Source organism: Capra hircus, chromosome 1, assembly GCF_001704415.2.
Source record: "Capra hircus breed San Clemente chromosome 1, ASM170441v1, whole genome shotgun sequence".
In the NCBI taxonomy this organism is placed as follows: domain Eukaryota; kingdom Metazoa; phylum Chordata; class Mammalia; order Artiodactyla; family Bovidae; genus Capra; species Capra hircus.
In genome coordinates, this window is record NC_030808.1 from 65,298,890 (window position 1) to 65,319,280 (window position 20,391).

The 20,391-nt window shown below is 36.5% G+C and overlaps 1 protein-coding gene across 5 annotated transcripts in view; it reads left to right on the forward strand.

Moving 5' to 3' along the window:
- STXBP5L (syntaxin binding protein 5 like) overlaps positions 534-20,391 on the forward strand; it is a 317,733-nt gene continuing 297,875 nt past the window's right edge. For 4 of the 5 annotated variants that reach the window (XM_018043989.1, XM_018044072.1, XM_018044062.1 and 1 more), the window contains exons 1-2: positions 534-750; positions 1,695-1,891. In XM_018043989.1, coding sequence (XP_017899478.1) covers positions 1,703-1,891 — 189 coding nt within the window. In that variant the 5' untranslated portion in view covers positions 534-750; positions 1,695-1,702. The remainder of the gene's footprint in view (positions 751-1,694; positions 1,892-20,391) is intronic. The other variant, XM_018044028.1, reaches the window with a different exon arrangement.

Genomic DNA, 20,391 nt, shown 5'->3' on the forward strand with positions numbered 1-20,391 from the left:
CGGAGAGCAGGAAGAGGCTCAGAAGTGATAAACTGCAAAATAGTTGTCCAGTTCGCAGTATTGTCCAGAGTCAGACGTAGAATAAGCCCTCCTGCAGCCCTGAAGGCGCTCAAGTTCGCACGCTTCCTGGCATTCTATTGATTCATACCTGCGTCCTTCAACAGGTAGCGCCAATTACAGCCCCCAAAGCCCGGCCCCCTTGCATACTGGCCAATACCGCTGTCAATCAAATACTTCACAAGCCTTTCTAAATTTTCCCCTCCCCCTTTCATTGGCTCTTCCTTCGACCTATCCACAAATTTCTTCCGCGCCTCTCGACCGCGGAACTTGGCCCTTTTGAGCCCAGGATTGGAGCCGAGGCTGCTTCCGCTCACTGACGTAGCGGAGCTCTCCGCCCTTTTCTCGGGCCCCTTGCGGCCCAGGGAGGAGGAGCCGGGCAAGAGAGAGGGAGGGGGCTCGGGGGCGGGGCTTGCCTCCCACGGCGGGAGGGCGGAGCTTGCGGTGGAGCCTGCCTGCCTGCCTGCCCCGTTAGGACCTCGGAGAGCGCCAGGAGCCGCTACCAGAGGGACTGGAGAAGCGGCCGGAGCCGGGCCGGTCGGACGCTTGCGAGCCCGCTTCCCTCCGAATCCCCAGCTTTCCGGGCTGTCAGTCGGCTAGCGGCGACTGAGGAAGGTGCCTAAGTCGGGAGTCAGATAGTCATCCCCTTGGGACGCCGACGCCGCCGTCCAGCCGCGGCTCCCTCGCACCTGTGTGTGTGTCTGTGCGCGTGAGCGCCCGGGCGCGTAGGTCTGCGTGAGGGTGTTTGTGTGTTCGCGCGCCCGCGGGCTAGAGCCCCGCGCCTAGGCGCTCGGCCTGGGGAGGGACAGCGGGAGCGGCGGCTTTTCTCGCCCCGTCGGCTGAGGCAGGACTTGGGCGCAACTGTCGTCGCCTCTGCCTTACGACCCCCAAGAGCCGCTGCCGTGCTGCTGGAGAGCGGACGCGCGGGTTGGCGCGGCTCCCGCTGCAGGCAGAGCGGGGCGAGGAGGGGTGGAGGGGGAAGAGGGGAGGGGGGAGGCGGAGGGAGAAGCGGAGGTAGTCGGCGCAGCAGCTCTCTCCTCCCGTCGGCTGTTGCTGTGGATCACCTGCAGGTGTTTGGGGGTACGGCTGTTCTGAGTGGGAAATAGAAAAAGCACCCCCCACGTCTCTTTTCCTGTTGAGAAAAAGCGAGCGTTGAAGATGTTGGGGGAGACCCCCGAAGGTGGTGGCAGAATAAATACTAGCTCTCTTCCACCACCATTTTTTTGAAAATAAAAATACTCTGAGCTCAACCTTCAGGAGGAAAGCCCGCCTTTAAGAAAGAGATTCTTGGTTTGTGGGACTCTGGTTTGATTGTATAATAATGATGATATAATACTAATGACGATGATGACACTGCCTTTTATTTTTACCTCGGTGCTGATAAAGCGTAGCTACAGCTGGGGATAAAGCCCTTGAAAATTTGATGTGTGAGGAGGAAATACTGGTGCCCTTGGAGTTTGTGTTTTATATTTTTGAAGGATATGCTTTTTATAATTAAAATTTGATAGATTGATTCCCCCTCTCCTTTTTAAAAAACTCATGTAAAAATGGGGACTGGCTAGTGCCATGACTGATGAAACAAAGCTAAACACTAATTCCATGTATTAAGACCCCCTTTCCTTTGAATTTCTCCACAGTTTTTAAAATGAAGAAGTTTAATTTCCGAAAAGTTTTGGATGGCTTAACGGCCTCATCCCCTGGCAGTGGCAGCGGCAGTGGCAGTAACAGTGGTGGCGGGGCTGGAAGTGGTTCCACACATCCGGCAGGGACTGCAGGGATTCTCAGAGAGGAGATTCAGGAAACCTTGACTTCAGACTATTTCCAAATTTGTAAGGTAAGTTTTGAATTGGCTTAAAGCTTATTCTTTATTTTACTGCTGTGAGGAAAGAATTAAAACACACCCTCTAAGGGCTGGAAATTGTTCAGATGCTGTTATCAGAGAGTCTGGTGCAGAGAATTTTGTGGGTAAGTCAGTTTGTATTAAGATATTCCAGGCATCAACTTGAAAAGCAGTTATAGTTTAAGGGAAGTATTAATAAGCAAACATTACCAGTAGAATACGCAAGATAATATTAAGATTCAGTCTTGGAATACTTTTAAATTTAATATTTATGTATAAATAGTTAATTCAGTGTTGTCACTCAGAGAAACTAATTTTACTGTTCAGTATAAAAGGATTAAAGCTATTAAGATGTTGCTAGAATTGAAAAGATAAGAGCTAGATGAATACATCCATTAAAAGATCTGAAGGCAGTGTTTAAAATTCTGAATAAAAACATACCTAGGTTCTTAAATTCTTAATAAACAAATACTATGGGCTTACTACTTATAGGAACTCAAAAATAGACTGTGTTATTGTTTAGTGAGGAAACGTTTTAAGTAATTATACTTTAATATTGAGCTAATAAGCAAAAGAGTTTCTGATGGGGAGGGTGGAGAATTTACAAAACAAGCATTGTGTTCATATATAGAAATAATTGTTTTATGTCAATAAATATTAAATATTAAATAAATATTGTTTTATGTCATTTCTGACATGAGGGGATTTATAATTTTTATTGTTTTTTTAGGAGGTAGCTTAGAAATGTGCTTTTGACTTTTTATGTTCAATAAAAAAGTTACCAAGTCATTTATATGCATGAGAAGAAATAGTAAATTTTTGAAATCATAGAAATTAAGTATTACTTTTTTGAGTAATTCAACACAAATTTTTTTGAAATTATTAAAATTGTTTTTGTAGTAAACAAATTATGTGTAGTAAATCATGTGTAATGGGGTAAGCTTCAATTATTGTCTTAGTCTGTGTTGCCAGTAGGGTCACTATAAAAACAAGTCTTTAATTATTAAAATATTATAAACTAGTTTACATAAAAGTGAATTTATTTAGAATTAGGTTAAACAGATTTAGTCCTAACCTGCTCTGTGAAATTTGTATACAGTACAGTGTTATACAAAGTTGTGTACAATTTTATCCTTACTTTAAAATAATAGATATTTTGTCAAATAAGGGAGGAGCTTAATGAGACAAATATGTAAAAGGGCCCTAAAGGCCAGATTTAAACTGCTAGGCAGGGGAATTATGTCCAGATTCTCTAATCTTTGATGTATTACTATTACCATTCTAAGATTCTGAAAACAATTGCCTAAGTGTCTCAGTTCATGAATGTGATAGTAATGCAGGAGAGTTTTAGTAGAGTTAAAATTGATATAGAAAAGATAAACTTCTGAAACAGAATGGCACTGGACTCTTGAGGTTATAGAGCTGGTAGATAAGGTTTTAGGGGAAAGCAACAGAGGAAAATAGGACAGATAATCACCTACTTATTTATGTAGGCAAGAGATAGTCAGGCTAAGTGGCAAAAGTTAAATATGTATTATTTAAAAAAAACATATGGCATGGTAGGAAGAACACCGACCTAGGAATCAGAAAATTTGTATTTTATTTAAAGCTCTGTCACTTGTCAGCCATATACTCTTTGGTAAGACATTTATCTCCTTGTGACTTGAATTTCTCATCTGTAGTATGGTAATAGGGCTTCTGTAAGTATTTCTGCTCTTCTTACCTGAAAGGATTGGGAAGATCAAACAAGATGATTAGGTGAAGGCAATGTATAAGTTGGAAGAGGCAATGAAACACACATTTATATTATTGTTAAAGTTTTAAAATCACCTTGTTCTTGATAGAATGACTATAACCAATGGGCTATAAAATATTAAGTAATAATATTCAAAGAAATTATAAGGATAGATAGCTATGTGTGCTGAACACTAATAGTATTGAAATTTCACCAAGTGGGGAAAGTGCTGTGACATCCTTAGATAGGCATATAGTTAATTTTAAAAAGTGGTTGCATGATTTTAGGTTTTCTGGATTGGAACAAAATATATAAAGATGGATTAAAGATATCCCAAAATTAAGACTGTTGCTAAAATGGGGAATTAATTTGAACTCACTGATTAAATGTGTAAAAGATATTCATTTCTGAGTACTAAACAGTTGGTACCTTCTAAGTACTTCTGTCTTTTCAGTATGGCTAAAATTAAAGTATGAATCTGCTCTTTTGAAAACCATATTTTTTTCCGTTATTTGATTGGTCTTCAAATCATATTCTATTTTTTTAGTATTTCCATTATTCCCTTTACATCATCTTCAATACTTGTTTATTCTATCATGTTTTCTTGCTTGGTCTCTTGAAGTCACTTCCTAACTGATCTTCTCACCTCATGTTTTACCCTATTCCAATTCATTTTGTTATAATGGTTATTTCTGAATTATAATGTTATTTATGTCATTATCCTGCTAAAAATTCTATGTTGGTTTCCCTGGAGCAGTTGGTGATCTACAAACAGAAGTCTTTGTTTTTTATATTTGGTTTTGTTATATGATATTATGCCTAGGCAGGTAGTAGGACATTTGCTAGCCTTATAAAAATACAGGCTTTATAATCAGTGACACATCTCTAAGAATTTCAGAAACAAATGGCGGAAGAAATTTTGGTTCAAGGTCAGCAAAAAACAGGTTAATGCACTGGTTTACTGCAATCTGTTTTAAGTTCAGTGTGTATGCATTTGAATACCCGGTGTTGTTCAGATATTTGTATGGCCTTTTTGAAATATTGAACTGCCTTTTCTGAACTTGAATTTCATGAAAACAGTTTGAAACTACTGTTCTGTACACTAAACTTCAGACTATTTAACTTGATATAGTTCCTTTTGGAAGGGGCTTGTGTTTACCTTTCCATTCTTGTTTCTTTGATGCTCTAGATATAGTGCATTCTCAGAAAGCACCATTATTTTCTCATATCTCAATGCCTTTTCTTAGCTCACTGCTTCTGATTAGAATATCTCTTCCAGCTTTAATATAATTGGAGAATTCTAGTTACCTTTCATTACTTCATAGTTCAAACACCATCTATATGAAACCAACTCTGACCACTGCCTTCCTCATCTACCTACCCCAGACAGAGTTAGGGTTTCTCCTCATGTCTCTTTTTTCCCGTAGCATCTGCCATGATGTGAATTTAGCAGCTTATTGTGTTTTAAAAAGACTTTTGACACTATTATACTATGAACTCTTTGGGAAACGATTATATTTTATTTTCTTCTCATTGTTAGGGTGCTCACTACCTTTTAGGCCAGTGGTTCTCAACTCTGCCTAAAAGAAAGATTTCTAGCTCTACCCTAGTCCTAGAAAATCAGTTTCTAGGGATGGGGCCTTGGCACTTATATCTTTTAAAAAGTACCCACAGGAGATTCTGATGCACAGTCAATATTGAGAATCAGTATAGTAGGCACTTGATGTACTTTATGAATGAAGTAGCATATCTATGGTTCGTTGATTAATTGAAAGGAGATTGAAGCATAAAGTCATTGATAATGATATATATCTCAAACATTTAAACATGCATCAATTTACAAAGCACCTGATAACCCATCAAGATTTTTCTGTTGCATATTGATTCTCTGATTGAAGTTCTGTGTGGACTTCTTATTCATAAATCATCCCAAATTCATTATGTGCAATGTTCAGTTTTTGTTTGTTTAAAATAGAATAAGGATATTTATGCTTTCAGAGGAAATTTAAGTCTCAGATGATGTATATACACACACACAGACATATACGTATTTCAGTAAGCAGTTTATACTTGTGTGTATGATCTAGATGATATATATATATGGAAGTATATACAAAGCATAGTTGAACAAACGTATGTGTGTGTATGTATTTTTTCTAGATTCATTTTATGTTTATCCCTACAGTTACATGGCCCGTACCTAGTTAGTCTGGGAGCTTGAGAGTGTGAGTATTCTAGCTACAGAGTTTAGTAGTTTTGAACATTTAATGAACCATTAATATCAACCTGTGTTTTACAAAGAGAATGCAAGTTGGTTAAATTAAAATTAGAAAGCTTCATCTGTAAGATATCCCATTTAACCTTCATAACAGTCCTGTAAAGACGTCAATGGTAGTATTATATTTTTCTTTTATTGAGAAGATATCTGAGACCAGAGAATTTACCTCTCCACAGTTGGTAAGAGACATAGCTAAGTTTAATGCTCTGATTTTTCATCCTCAAATCCAGTACTTTTTCTGCTTTCTTTTTCTCACTTATTAGAATAGGCAACATAATTAATTCCTCAGGAAACATAGAGACTTTGAGAAGGTAGAGATTATTCTGTTGCCTCTCCCTTAAAAGTACTTCCCAAATCTGACCATGTCTCTTCTCTTGCTTGGGCTACTATTTATTGCCTTAAAAGAGTTTCTTTTAAGAGTTTCTTAAAAGAGATTCCCCTGCTTTCACTGGGGCCTCACCACAGTCTCATAATAGGTAGAAGAATCCTTTAAAAATTTAAATCATATCATGTCATTCCTGCTCAGAATTTTTCAATGGTTTTTCATTTCTCTTAAAAATAAAATCAGAAGTTCTGTTATGTCTTGCTGCTGCTGCTGCTGCTGCTGCTAAGTCGCTTCAGTCGTGTCCGACTCTGCGACCCCATAGACGGCAGCCCACCAGGTTCCCCCATCCCTGGGATTCTCCAGGCAATACTGGAGTAGGTTGCCATTTCCTTCTCCAATGAATGAAAGTGAAAAGTGAAAGCGAAGCCGCTCAGTCATGTCCGACTCACAGCGACCCCAGGGACTGCAGCCCACCAGGCTCCTCCGTCCATGGGATTTTCCAGGCAAGAGTACTGGAGTGGGGTGCCATTGCCTTCTCCTGTTATGTCTTATAAAGCTCTAAATGATCTGACCCCAGATAGACATCATTTTCAACTGTTTTCTGTTACTTACTCTGCACCAGCTACACTTGCTTTCTTACTATTTCTCAAAAATGTTCCTGTCTCAGGGCTTTTTGCATTTCCTGTTTCCTTTACATGAACACTTCCCCCCCACCCCCAAATAATTACATTACTTGTTGCCTTTATATCATTCAGTTCTTGGTTCAGTTGTTAACTTCTCAGAGAGATCTTCATTGACCACTGCTCATCACCTTTGCTCTCTACCCTTATCCTGATTATGTTTTCTTGATAACACTTACAACTAACTTATTAAATTATGTTTACTTGCTTGATTTTTGCTTTGCCTATTATAATATAACTCCATGAGGACAGGGCTTTATTTTGTTCACAGCTGTCTCACTAATTAATAGAACAGAGCCTGCCACATAGAAGGCAGTCAAATAATTGTTGAATGAATGAATGAAAACTAGGAATCTCATAGAGTGATGTATTAAGAGAAAACTAGATATTCTGAACAATTTTTTTTGGAAAATACTTTTATTAAATACATCTTATATTACATAAACACAAGGAAGCCATTGAGCAAAAGAATGACACCACTCTAGGAACATGGTACATATTTTTTAGAAAGATATGGAAAAGAAGATTGTAGAAAGATTCAGTTAAATTTATTTAAGTTTTTATTTTTGTTTCCAAACGATTTTTTTAGGGGAACGATTTAGAAGTATTAGATTGACAGTGACAAACACATGGGGTGTTCTAGACCTAATTAACTAAATAGACAAAAATAAATATATCACTAGAAACAGATGGCATAATCCCTAAAGTTTGAATAAATTCTTAAATTAGCCAACTCACTCTTCATCAACATTTATAAGTTGATTTTATAAATGGTCATGGTGTGAGAGCCAACATACAGATAACTAGTGTAACTTCTTACATGGGAATGGATTGTAATCATGATCGTCATACCAGATGTGATATCAGATCTTCCCAGAGAAACAAGTGTAAGGTCAGAAATATAGTCGTGGACTGTGGAGAGTTGGGCTTTCCAGGATCTTGAAAAGCTAAAAGGAGATTAATTGCCTAGATATCTTTTCTCCAGGTTTTTCATTGTCTCCATATTCTTCTAATTTAGTATCATTTACTTTGGAGGGTCTGTAACTGAAGTTGACACAGTCCATAATTATAGTTCCCTGTTTCTGCAGTTTTCATTCATTCAAGGAACTATACAAGATTGTCTGAGATGTGTGGACTTGTCTCATTCTATACTTATAAATGGGTAGAATAAAAGATAGTACAGTTGACACTGCAAGATCATTTATTATGGATAAAGCATCTGACAAAGACTTCAAGCTCCTGTCACCACAATGGACAGTAGCAAATAGGCAACTTTAAGAATAGTAACTGAGACAAACCAGATAAATTAAGCACTCTTGTTGGGATTGAGATATTAACAAATTTAAGAGCCAAATATAATTAAAATAAATTAATTTTAAGAACTGGAAAACCAAAGCCAAGCTATTTCAGTGGTCTAAACTCTCAACTTTGCCGACTAAGGTCCGTCTAGTCAAGGCTATGGTTTTTCCAATAGTCATGTATGGATGTGAGAGTTGGATTGTGAAGAAGGCTGAGCGCCGAAGAATTGATACTTTTGAACTGTGGTGTTGGAGAAGACTCTTGAGAGTCCCTTGGACTGCAAGGAGATCCAACCAGTCCATTCTGAAGGAGATTAGCCCTGGAATTTCTTTAGAAGGAATGATGCTAAAGCTGAAACTCCAGTACTTTGGCCACCTCATGCAAAGAGTTGACTCATTGGAAAAGACTCTGATGCTAGGAGGGATTGGGGGCAGGAGGAAAAGGGGACAACAGAGGATGAGATGGCTGGATGGCATCACTGACTCAATGGACGTGAGTCTGAGTGAACTCCGGGAGTTGGTGATGGACAGGGAGGCCTGGCGTGCTGCAATTCATGGGGTCGCAAAGAGTTGGACACAACTGAGCGACTGAACTGAACTGAAAGCTCTCTACTTTGCCTATCCTGAGAGCATAAGAGTGCAGGGGCAAGCTCAAGTAAGGGATTATAGATTTGTAGGAAATATGATTACAAATTTTTTAGGTTACCATAGAGAACAATTATGTTTTCTCACAAAAGGTCCTTTGGTGCTAGTATTTTGTCAGCAAATTGGGCTGTTGGTCTCATTTAGTATGGCAGTTCTTATGTTCTTAAGAACAGTGGTGTGATGCTTTGTGTATATCTCAATATAGAACTAATATAAAATCTTATATAGTTTCTGATTTAGGATTATCAGTAGTGATTAAACCAAATTCCTATTTCTTGAAGGTTAGTACATTTCTATAGACCCCTTCTGCCTTCACTTGAAGATGTGCCTGTGAAAAATCATAGTTTCATAGTTTACTTGTAATGATAGAATGATTATATTGATTTCCTACAATATAGTTCTATGAACCATATACATAGTAGTTTAATAGCAATAACTTTGACTACATCTGTTAGAAGTTTGAAGTAGAAGCCCTGTTTTAAACGCTTTTTAAATTGAGGTTTTTCCTACTTAATTGTCAAAATAAGTATCTTTTATAAAAGATCTTATTTATAGCAAGGGTCCTTGTTTAATTTTAAAAAGGTAACTTTTCTTGATTATTTTTAAAGGGCTAATCTTTTAATGTGTGTTAAACACAAGTGTTTTTATTTAAAAATATGTATTAAGCATATATTTTTTTAAATTTCAATTTTGACTTTATTTTGCTTTACAATACTGTATTGGTTTTGCCATACATTGACATGAATCCACCACGGGTGTACATGAGTTCCCAATCCTGAAAAGTGATTAAGTTTTAGAAATAAAGAAAATTGTATTTAAAGGATTTATAGAAGATAGTTGTAAAGAACAGAATATAAAACCTCTAAAAAGTGCATAATAAGCCTACCTGTACAGAGGCTTGATTAAATGGAGCATTCATAGTCAGTGAAGGCATACAACAAAAAGGTATTTTGACAAGTTTAATTTTTCCAAAGATATTTATTATACAGAGTTAAAAATGGTTAGAACATAAATCATTCTCAACCAACTGACTATAATGAGTGAAATAATGTGTTTTGGTTGATGTATCAGAGAAATCACTCATGATACTTTCTGGACTTATGTAAAATATTAGGAAGAAGAGTATGATTTTAGTTCTATTGAAGGCCCAGATATACCAATTGTTATTAATGGTATAGAGAATGAATTTGAATATATTATGTAACGATGATACATAATCAATATAATGAATTTTAATTAAAATATGTAGTATTTAATGTATTAATTTTAGTAGCATCTTATAACTGGGTTATGTATGTACAGTAAGTATATCTCTTGAATTGGAAGTAGCATAAAAGCAACAAATAATGGGGGTTTTAAATGTAGATTTAAAGAGTAGCCAGAGAAAATTGTTATGTTTTTTCAGTTTTTCTGCTCTGTTAATCACCTGTACATTTCAGTCACATTAGAAATCTGGTACTTTACTTAAATGAAGACAATAAATTAGGCGATCAAGAAAATTGATTGGATGGCTCAATGTTCAGTCTGATTTGCTCATTGTAAATTGACTAAAGACCTGTCTTTAAGTCTTCAAACTAAAAAAGGTTGAAAAGTAGTACAGAAAATTGAGAAGTTAGATTGTGTCTGGGGGAAATATTTACTGATTGTAAACATTTAAGTAGATGGAAATGTAAGGCTAGCAAAAGAGGTGAGAGAACTTAGCACAATGATATGAGGAAAACTCAAAAGTAGAGACAGATAATCTGAAAACTTTCTTTAGAAAGAATATTAAGAAAGAGAACTTCAAGGGTGTCTTAGCATTGCAGAGAGATCAAGGATGGTGGAAACAGAAGAAATGAAAAACAACAAACAAGTCAGAAGTACCAAGAGACAGCTGAATTAGACCAAGAGAAAGTTGATTAGGGCAAAGATATTTATAGTAAGATGATGGATAGAATTAAGATCACACAGTAATAGAAAATAGAATTGTTAGAATCAGTAATTTTAAGATTAAGTGTGTAAATTGGTTTTAAATAAGAGAAAAGTGTTGGGAAAGTGGTAGAGATGGTCGATTCTGGTAGCATTTTGGTATATTGTGGGGGACAGGTAATGCAGCTGACCCACGGAAGAAATTGAGGCTACCAGAAAGGGGAAAGCAGCATAGGTGAAAGTACCTGCTCTTTAAGATAATAAGGGTATCTTTCTAACAGAGTTTAGAAATTTGCAATGGCTTATTTTACACAAATGTCACCAGCAGATTATTATTTTGTCAACAATGCTGTTGTCTCCTTTTAGCACCAGACTTAGACCTCCATCATTCATGGTATAGATATACTCTTACAAGATAATTCCCATCTCGCTCTTAAAACCAGGTTAGCAAATGATATAAAAGCTTTGTTGTTTTGTTTTTAAAGGCAAGCTTCCCTAAACTCAAATTTATAGTTTCTAAAAAACAAAAACAAAATAAGACACAAGAGAAAGAAATATACTGAGCAATAAAAAACTATTTAAACCAGAAAAAGATAGTAAGGGGTCTGAGTTGGAAATTTTTTCTTTACTTGAGGCAAATACATATTTCATTTGAATTCTCAGTAAACTTTATGCTTTATCTCCATATAAAAATTTGTGGGTCTGCTAGAAGATTGTATTAGTTTCTTATTTTGGCTTCAACAAATTACCAAAAACTAGAACAGCACAAATTATCTTATAATTCAGGAGGTTAGAAGTTAGAAATAGGTGTCACTGGCCTAACATCCAGTCATTGGCAGGACGGCATTTCTTTCTGGAGGGCCTAGGAAAGAGTGTTTTCTTTTCCAGCTTTTATAGGCTATTCACAATTCCTTGACTGGTGGCCCCCTTCTATCTTCAAAGCCTTCTATCTTCAAAATTGAATCTTTCTCACATTGCATCCTTTGACTCTTAACTTTTCTGCTTTCCTCTTCTATGTTTTAAGACACTTGTGATTACATTGGTCCCATAGGATAATCCAGGTTAATTTCCCAATCTTGAGGTCCACTGATTAGCAGCCTTCATATCATCTGTAACCCTTTACTCCTCTTTGCCATATAACCTAATATACTCACGGGTTCTTTCAGGAACCATTATTCTGCCTATCACAAAGATGCTCTTTACTTTCACCTATCTTTTGTTTTTGTTTTTTTTTATGGAAAACATAATATTAAGAACAGTATTATAATAAACTTTTCGCTTCAACAATTGAAAAACATAATATTAAGAACAGATAGTATAATAAACTTTTGACTTCAACAATTTTTGTAAATCTTCACTTACCATTTCATTATTTTAATGCAGACCCCACATGTTATGCCTTTTTATTGAATATCTAAAAAACTTGAGATATCAGATAAAGGCTCCCCCCTTTAAAATAATATAAACCCCAACCATTGTCACATCTAAAAACATGAACAAAATTTCTTTTTATAATATAATATGCAGTTAATGTTTAAATTTCCTAGATTGTTCCATAGTATCATAGTACCAGTTGTGTCTGACTCATTGCTACCCCATGGACTATATAGTCCATGGAATTCTCCAGGCCACAGTGGGTAGCTGTTCCCTTCTTCCCAACCCAGGGATCAAACCCAGATCTCCCGCATTGCGGGTGGTTTCCTTGCCAGCTGAGCCACAAGGGAAGCCCAAGAATACTGGAGTGGGTAGCCTATCCCTTCTCCAGAGGATCGTCCCGATCCAAGAATCAAACCAGGGTCTCCTGCATTGCAGGCGGATTCTTTACCAACTGAGCTATTGGGGAAGCCCTAGATTGTCCCATAGTATCATTTTAAGAAAAATGTTTTACTTTGCTTTGGAGTATAGCTGATTAACAGTGTTGTGATAGTTTCAGGTGGACAGCACAGTGACTCACTCATACATATACATGTATCCATTCTCTCCCAAACTCTCCCATCCAGGCTGCCACATAACATTAAGTAGAGTCCCCTGTGCTAAAGAGTAGGTCCCTGTTGGTCATCCATTTTAAATACAGCAATATGTACATGTCTTGGGATCCAAACAAGATTCACATTTCATTTTCATCTGATCTGAACTCATCTTTAGTTCAGTTTGTGTCATGTTACATTTTGTTTTGAGATCTGCTATCCTGTGCTTTCGTGTGTGTTGTTGAATATAGGCTCTTTGATTCATTTCTGAACTGGATGACTATATGTGAGGAAGTGAGTGGGCTGTGCAGTGTACCGCAAGATGAAAAGTAGACTTTAAAAGTTATTTTCTAGAGATGATCACAGCTTTTAAGGAGTTGGAAAAATAACGGTTTAAATCAGTCGTGTCCAACTCTTTGTGACCCCATGCACTATACAGTCCATGGAATTCTTCTCCAGGCCAGAATGCTGGAGTTGGTAACCATTCCCTTCTCCAGGAGATCTTCCTAACCCAGGAATCGAACCCAGGTCTCATGCATCACAGGCGGGTTCATTACCAGCTGAGCCACCAGGGAAGCCCAGTATTTTAAATTAGCCTGAACTATTCATACCTTGTGTTGCTACTGTTGGGTGTATTTCCCTGAGAATATTAGAGAAGAGGAAAGTGTAAAATACATAGGATATATCAAAGTAATGAGTGGAGTAGATTCTTTAGGTTGCACTCAATGGTTTTAATTTTTATCTATGAAATTAGTTACTGGAGGGATGGGATCCAGTTACATGTATCTATTTAAGTGAATATTTATCAGACAAGTGAAAAAAAGAAAGTATTTGCAAGGACTCACTCTATACTTAGAATATTATAGCAAGAAGCTGAAAGTAGATTGGTCAGGTGTGTTAATGTAGATTTCTACTACATTATAGGATATCAGAGGGCAGTAAGAAGAGAATCAGAATACTGATGAGGAACATACTTTGATATTGAGAACGCCATTTATAAATAATTTGTACACTTGTTACTGGTTACTTATATAATCTGAAAGACTCTTAGTAGTTTATTATTGGACCTTTTTTGCTTTTTTCCAGTTCTGTCTTAACCAAAGTTCCTTTGCTACTTGAGGTAATACTCAGTACCCTTTTTAAAATCCTGATTTTATTGAGATGTAATGACATACAGCAGTGTAAAATTTAAGGTGTACAACATAGTGATTTGATATGCATTCATCATTAAGTAATGATCCCAAGTTTATGTACATCTATCGTCTCATATGGCTTCCCTGGTGGCTCAGAGGTTAAAGCATCTGCCTGCAATGCGGGAGACCTGGGTTTGATCGCTGGTCGGGAAGATCCCCTGGAGAAGGAAATGGCAACCCACTCCAGTATTCTTGCCTGGAGAACCCCATGGACAGAGGAGCCTGGTGGGCTACAGTCCACGGGGTCGATCTCATATAGGTACATAATTAAAGAAAAAATTTTTCCTTGTGATAAAAACTTGTAGGATTTACTCTTAATAACTTTAGTATGTAATCAGCAGTGTTAATTATATTTATCATGTTGTACATTACATACCTGGTACTTGTTTATTTTGTAACCAGAGGTTTGTACCTTTTGATTTTATCCAGCACCTAACCCCCTACCCCCAGCCACATCTAGTAACCACAAATCTGATCTCTTTTTCTGTGAGATTTTTGTTCATTTGTTCTTGAAGTATAATTGACCTACAACACTACATCAGTTCCTATTATGCAACATAGTGATTCGATATGTCTCTGCATTTCAAACTGATCAATATTTAGTACTCTTTTGTTTTGACACAGTATTGAGTATTAGACTAGGCATCAGGTGAATCCATGTACTTATTATATACTTACTTATTGAAAGTCTGTATTATGTATAACTATATTAGGCACTTCTAAACTGGGCCATCATCTTTTTAGAGTGAGTTTGCAAGACTACTACACACTACATGAACCATTTATATTTTTTATGTGATTAAGGATTTGCATCATGTGTATTTCATTTTCTGTAACTTTTATGAAACTTCCTTTATTCTTTTTTAATGAAAATTTTAAAAAATGGCTGAAATTCTTTGTTTCTTCCCTCTTTATTGTTTCTTCCTCTTTATTTGTATTTTTGTATCATTTTTAATGTGTTTACTCTCTGTTTCTATTCTCTTGGCTAAAAGGTCTCTTATTCTAAAATGAAAGAACTTGGAAAATGTTTAAAGCCTATTTTTTGGCCACAATTTTCATTCTCCTAACCAGTCTAATAGTTTTATTGCCACTATTAATATACTAAAAGTCACAGATTCTCTTTTATTTATCAATATTCTCTTGAAAAGTATTTAAACTTGTATGCTTAGTGTAATCCTCAAAGAATTATCTTCAAATCATGCTGTTTGATAACTAACCTAATTTCTGTCTTTATAACAAAGCAGGTTTATACATTTATTATAAATTTTTTTATTTAAACATTTTTTTCATATGTTCATGTATTTTATCCTGAGAAGAACTGTAGGTTTAAGAAACTTTGAAAAAGGTAAATACAGAGAGGATAGGTTGCTACAAGCAGAACACTTGATAGTTGAGCAAACATAGGAAAGAGCAGGGAAAGAATAATTTGACATATAATTTACACATCATAAAATTCACAGATTCTAAGTGCTCACTTCAGTGAGTTTTCAGATATATCTACTTGTGTAACCAGCAGTCAAAATATGTATTGGATATCTTATTAAATTTTCTTAAAATTTCTTCTTGCCCCTGTCCAGTCAGTTGCCCACTCCCACTGCTTTCCAAAAGCAACAAATTCTGAACTTTTGTCACCGTAGCTTAGTTTTGCCTGTTTTTGACTTTCATATAAGTAGAATCATACAGCATATATTGTGTGTGTATATTTGTGTGTGTGTGTGTGTATCTTCTTTCATGCAGCATAATGTTTTTGTTATATGTCTGTTGAATCTACCAGCAATTTGTCTCTTTTTTATTGCTGAGTAAGCAGCCATGAAATTAAAAGACGCTTACTCCTTGGAAGAAAAGTTATGACCAACCTAGACAGCATATTCAAAAGCAGAGACATTACTTTGCCGACTAAGGTCCGTCTAGTCAAGGCTATGGTTTTTCCTGTGGTCATGTATGGATGTGAGAGTTGGACTGTGAAGAAGGCTGAGCGCCGAAGAATTGATTCTTTTGAACTGTGGTGTTGGAGAAGACTCTTGAGAGTCCCTTGGACTGCAAGGAGATCCAACCAGTCCATTCTGAAGGAGATTAGCCCTGGGATTTCTTTGGAAGGAATGATGCTAAAGCTGAAACTCCAGTACTTTGGCCACCTCATGCAAAGAGTTGACTCATTGGAAAAGACCCTGATGCTGGGAGGGATTGGGGGCAGGAGGAGAAGGGGATGACAGAGGATGAGATGGCTGGATGGCATCACGGACTTGATGGACGTGAGTCTGAGTGAACTTTGGGAGTTGGTGATGGACAGGGAGGCCTGGCATGCTGCAATTCATGGGGTCGCAAAGAGTCGGACACAACTGAGCAACTGAACTGAACTGAATTGAACAATCCATCAGTTTCCCAGGCGGCAGTAGCGGTAAAAAACCCACCTGCCAATTCAGGAGACATAAGAACTGTGGGTTTGATCCCTGGATTGGGAAGATCTCTTGGAGGAGGGCACAGCAACCCACTCCAGTATTTTTGCCTGGAGAATCCCATGGACAGAGGAGCCTGGAGGGCTACAGTCTGAGGGCTGCAAAGAGTCGGACACAACTAAAGTGACTTAGCGTGGATGCACGCAGTACTCCATCAGATATTTTTTATTGAAAAATTATGTTTCCATTATACATATAAACATGCTCATAAGAGAAAATACAACAAGGTAGAGAGAAAGACAATTCTAAATCATTCAGATTTGTACTTTGAAGACTCAGATGCAGATGAATAGTGATTTTTTGAGGTTCATTTTATATTAGCATTTTTTGCTTAGTCTTTTGTTATGTGGAATTAAATTATCACCCAAATGAGAAGAGCGGCTGCTTTTTCCAAGCTTGTATAGCAAGGGAGTCAGCGACCATTACTTGCTTTTGGAAAGGCTCAAAGGCCAGCAAGAAAGTGGGGAAAGCTTTATAGTGAAAAAAGGAGTAGGTGTCAGGTATGCTTTTTTAAAAATTGAAGTACAGTTGATTTACCATGTTGTACTCGTTTCAGGTATACAGATCTTTGTTGTTTATTTTATTCATAGTAGTATGTATCTGTTAATCCCAAGCTCCTAATTTATCCCTTCTCCACTCTTCCCTTTGGTAAGTATAAGTTTGCTATGTCTGTGAGTCTATTTCTGATTTGTAAATACGTTCATTTGTATCATTTTTTTAGATATCACATTTAAGTGATATTATATGATGCTCATCTTTCTCTCTGTAACTTACTTCACTTAATATGGTAATCTCTGGATCCATCCAGGTTGCTGCAAATGGCATTGTTTCAATCTTTCTTTTATGGCTCCATAAGGTAGGCTCTTATTGGAGGCTGTTGACATGGGAAGATGGAGGCAGGCTAGCTGTAAGAAGGGTGTCCTGTGTGATTGGTTTAGGAATCATATTTGACATATTAGTACTGAATTTGAAGTCTTAGGAGGAGAGGTCTGCAAGAATTAGGGACCCCGGCAGTCATTGACCACATCTTAATGTTCTGGGCTGATAGTTGCAGAGGTGGTGGTTTGGCTTCCTGGAATCATGCTGCAGGGATTGTGGTTAGGTTTCCTGAGCTTACAGTGGCAGAGTGTTTGGGCCAGAGGTCTGATGTCATACTTGGTGCAGCATCACATATCGTATGTTCAGTCTCTCAGTGGTATTTTGGTTTGTGTTACAGATCTTATGTAGAATTCTACTTACTAGGGTTTTTTTTTGCTTAGTATTAAGCATAAGTATTTTCTTCATGTTGTAATGAATTTTTTCTTAACATAAATTTAATGGGTTTATAAAACTGCATCTAGTGGATGCACTCTACCTTTATTATTGGAAATTCTTGTTTCAGTTTTTCCATTCTATTAATAATGGTGTTACAAATGTCTGTGAGCATTAAACTTTCAACATATTTAATATTATTTCCTTACACTGGATTCCTAGAGGTAAAATAGTTGAGTTATATAGACATATGTAAATTAAGTTATATATATAGGTTTATTTCTTGCTGGATTACTTTCCAAAAGGACTTGACAATTTAAACCCATTTTAGTAACATGTAACTGCCATTTAAATAATACAGTCACCAGCTTTAGATATTTAAAAATATTTTTCCAATTCAGTAGATGAAAAATAGAATTTATAATTATTTTAATTTGTAGTTTTTGATTAGTAGTGACTTTGATTATTTTTCCATATATTTATTATCCAGCTGAGTTTCTTCTTTCATGAATTATTTTTTTCTGTCCTTTGAAAGTGAAAGTGTTAATCACTTAGTTGTGTCTAACTCTTTGCCATTCCAGTATTCTTGCCTGGGAAATCCCATGGACAGAGGAGCCTGCAGGCTACAGTCCATGGGATTGCAAAAGAGTTGGACATACCTTAGTGACTAGGCAATAATATCTATACCATACTGACAATTTTCAGGCTAAAGACTGGTCAAAATAATGTGTAGGCTGGGTTTTACAATATTTAAAAGAAAATGCAGTACCTGTACCCATCAATGAAAGATTGTATACATATAGTTGAACAAATCTGGGTTTATTACAACAAAGAGATTACATACTATAGGGAAACATGAGATTTTCCAGTAAGAGGATGTTAGGAAGGTCTTTGTAGAATTTGTGTTTGTGTTAGATGATTTTAGTAAAGTTCAAAGAAGTATGAATTGAGTGTTGTTAGAAAGTTGGAGACATTTCTGTCATTTGGTATCCTAAGAATTTTTATCCAGGAAGCAGGAGGAATGGTATAAAGCTATAATTGCTGAAGAAGCAGCTGTTGCTTATGCCAGCTAGATGAAAGGAACATTTAATCATTAGTGTGGTTTGTGCAATGTTCTTATGTTTATCTGATCCCCAGACATGGTTCTGCAGTGGTTTTGTTTTTATCTCGCTTCATAGAGTGGCCTTGTTTGATGTTGTTTTTCTGTGAAATTGTTCATGTTCAACAGGAGAACACTATGGCCTGCCTAACTGTTAGTACAGGGCAAGCTCCAGCAGACAGCTGTTAGAGGCTGCTTTTTTTTTTTTAATCTTTCAGCAATTTATTACTTTTAAAGTAGCTTTTGGTAAGCAGGCCTGGTTCAATACTTAGACAAGAGAAACTTTTCTTATTAAAAGCCAACAATCCATATTGATTGATTTGAGTTTGTTATATGATTGTTGGACAACAACTATTGCTTAGTACAATTATTCTGAATAAGTATGATAATTTTTTGTTTTCATTTGTACTATTTCTCCATTTATTCACGTTTTCTTTTCCTCTCCATTTTGAGAAAATAAGGCAGATTCTGTTTTCTCCATAAAATACTCCCTGACAGGCAGCCAGGTAACTCTCTTTTTAGTGTTTTAAGGAACTTCTATACTCTTCTCCATAGTGCCTGTACCAATTTACATTCCGACCAACAGTGTAAGAGGGCTCTCTTTTTCTATACCATTTCCATCATTTATTGTTTGTAGACTCTCTGGTGATGACCATTCTGACTGAAATGAGGTAGTACTGCATTGTAGTTTTGATTTGCATTTCTCTAGTAATTAGCAATGTTGAGCATTTTTTCAAGTGCCTTTTGGACATCTGTTTGTCTTCTTTGGAGAAACGTCTGTTTAGGTCTTCTCCCCATTTTTTGATTTGATTGTTTGATTTTTTTTTTTATTGAGTTGCATGGGCTGTTTGTATATTTTGGAGGTTAATCCCTTGTCTGTCACCTCATTTGCAAATATTTTCTCCCATTCTGTGGGTTTTCTTTTCATTTTATTTATGATTTCCTTTGCTATGTAAACACTTTTAAGTTTAATTAGGTTCAATTGTTTACTTTTTAAAAATATTTTTTAAATATAAATTTATTTATTTTAATTGGAGGCTAATTACTTTTTTTTTATTTTATTACTTTTGGAGATAGATTGAAAAAGATATTGCTGTGATTTATGTCAAAGTGTTCTGCCTTTGTTTTCTTCTATTTTTACAGTATTTGGTCTTACATTTAAGTCTTTAATCCATTATGAGCTTATTTTTGTGTATGGTGTTAGAGAATTTTCTAATTTCACTCCTCTACATGTAGTTTTCCAGTTTTCCCAACGCCAGTTATTGAAGACTTTCTTTTCTCCATTGTATAGTCTTTCCTCCTTTGTAGTAGATGAATTTACCATAGGTACATAGGTTTATTTTGGGGATTTCCATATTGTTCCATTGAGCTATATTTCTGGTTTTGTGCCAGTACCATACTGTTTTGATTCCTGTAGCTTTGTAGTGTAGTCTGAAGTCAGGGAGCTAATTCCTCCAGCTCCATTTTTCATTCTCAAGATTGCTTTTTCTATTTAAGATCTTCTGTATTTCCATACAAATTAAAAGTTTGCTCTAGTTCTGTGAAAAATGTCATTGGTAATTTGGTAGGGATTGCATTGAGTCTGTAGATTGCCTTGGGTAATATATTTACTTTAATAGTATTGATTCTTTCAATCCCAAAACACCAGTATTCCTTTCC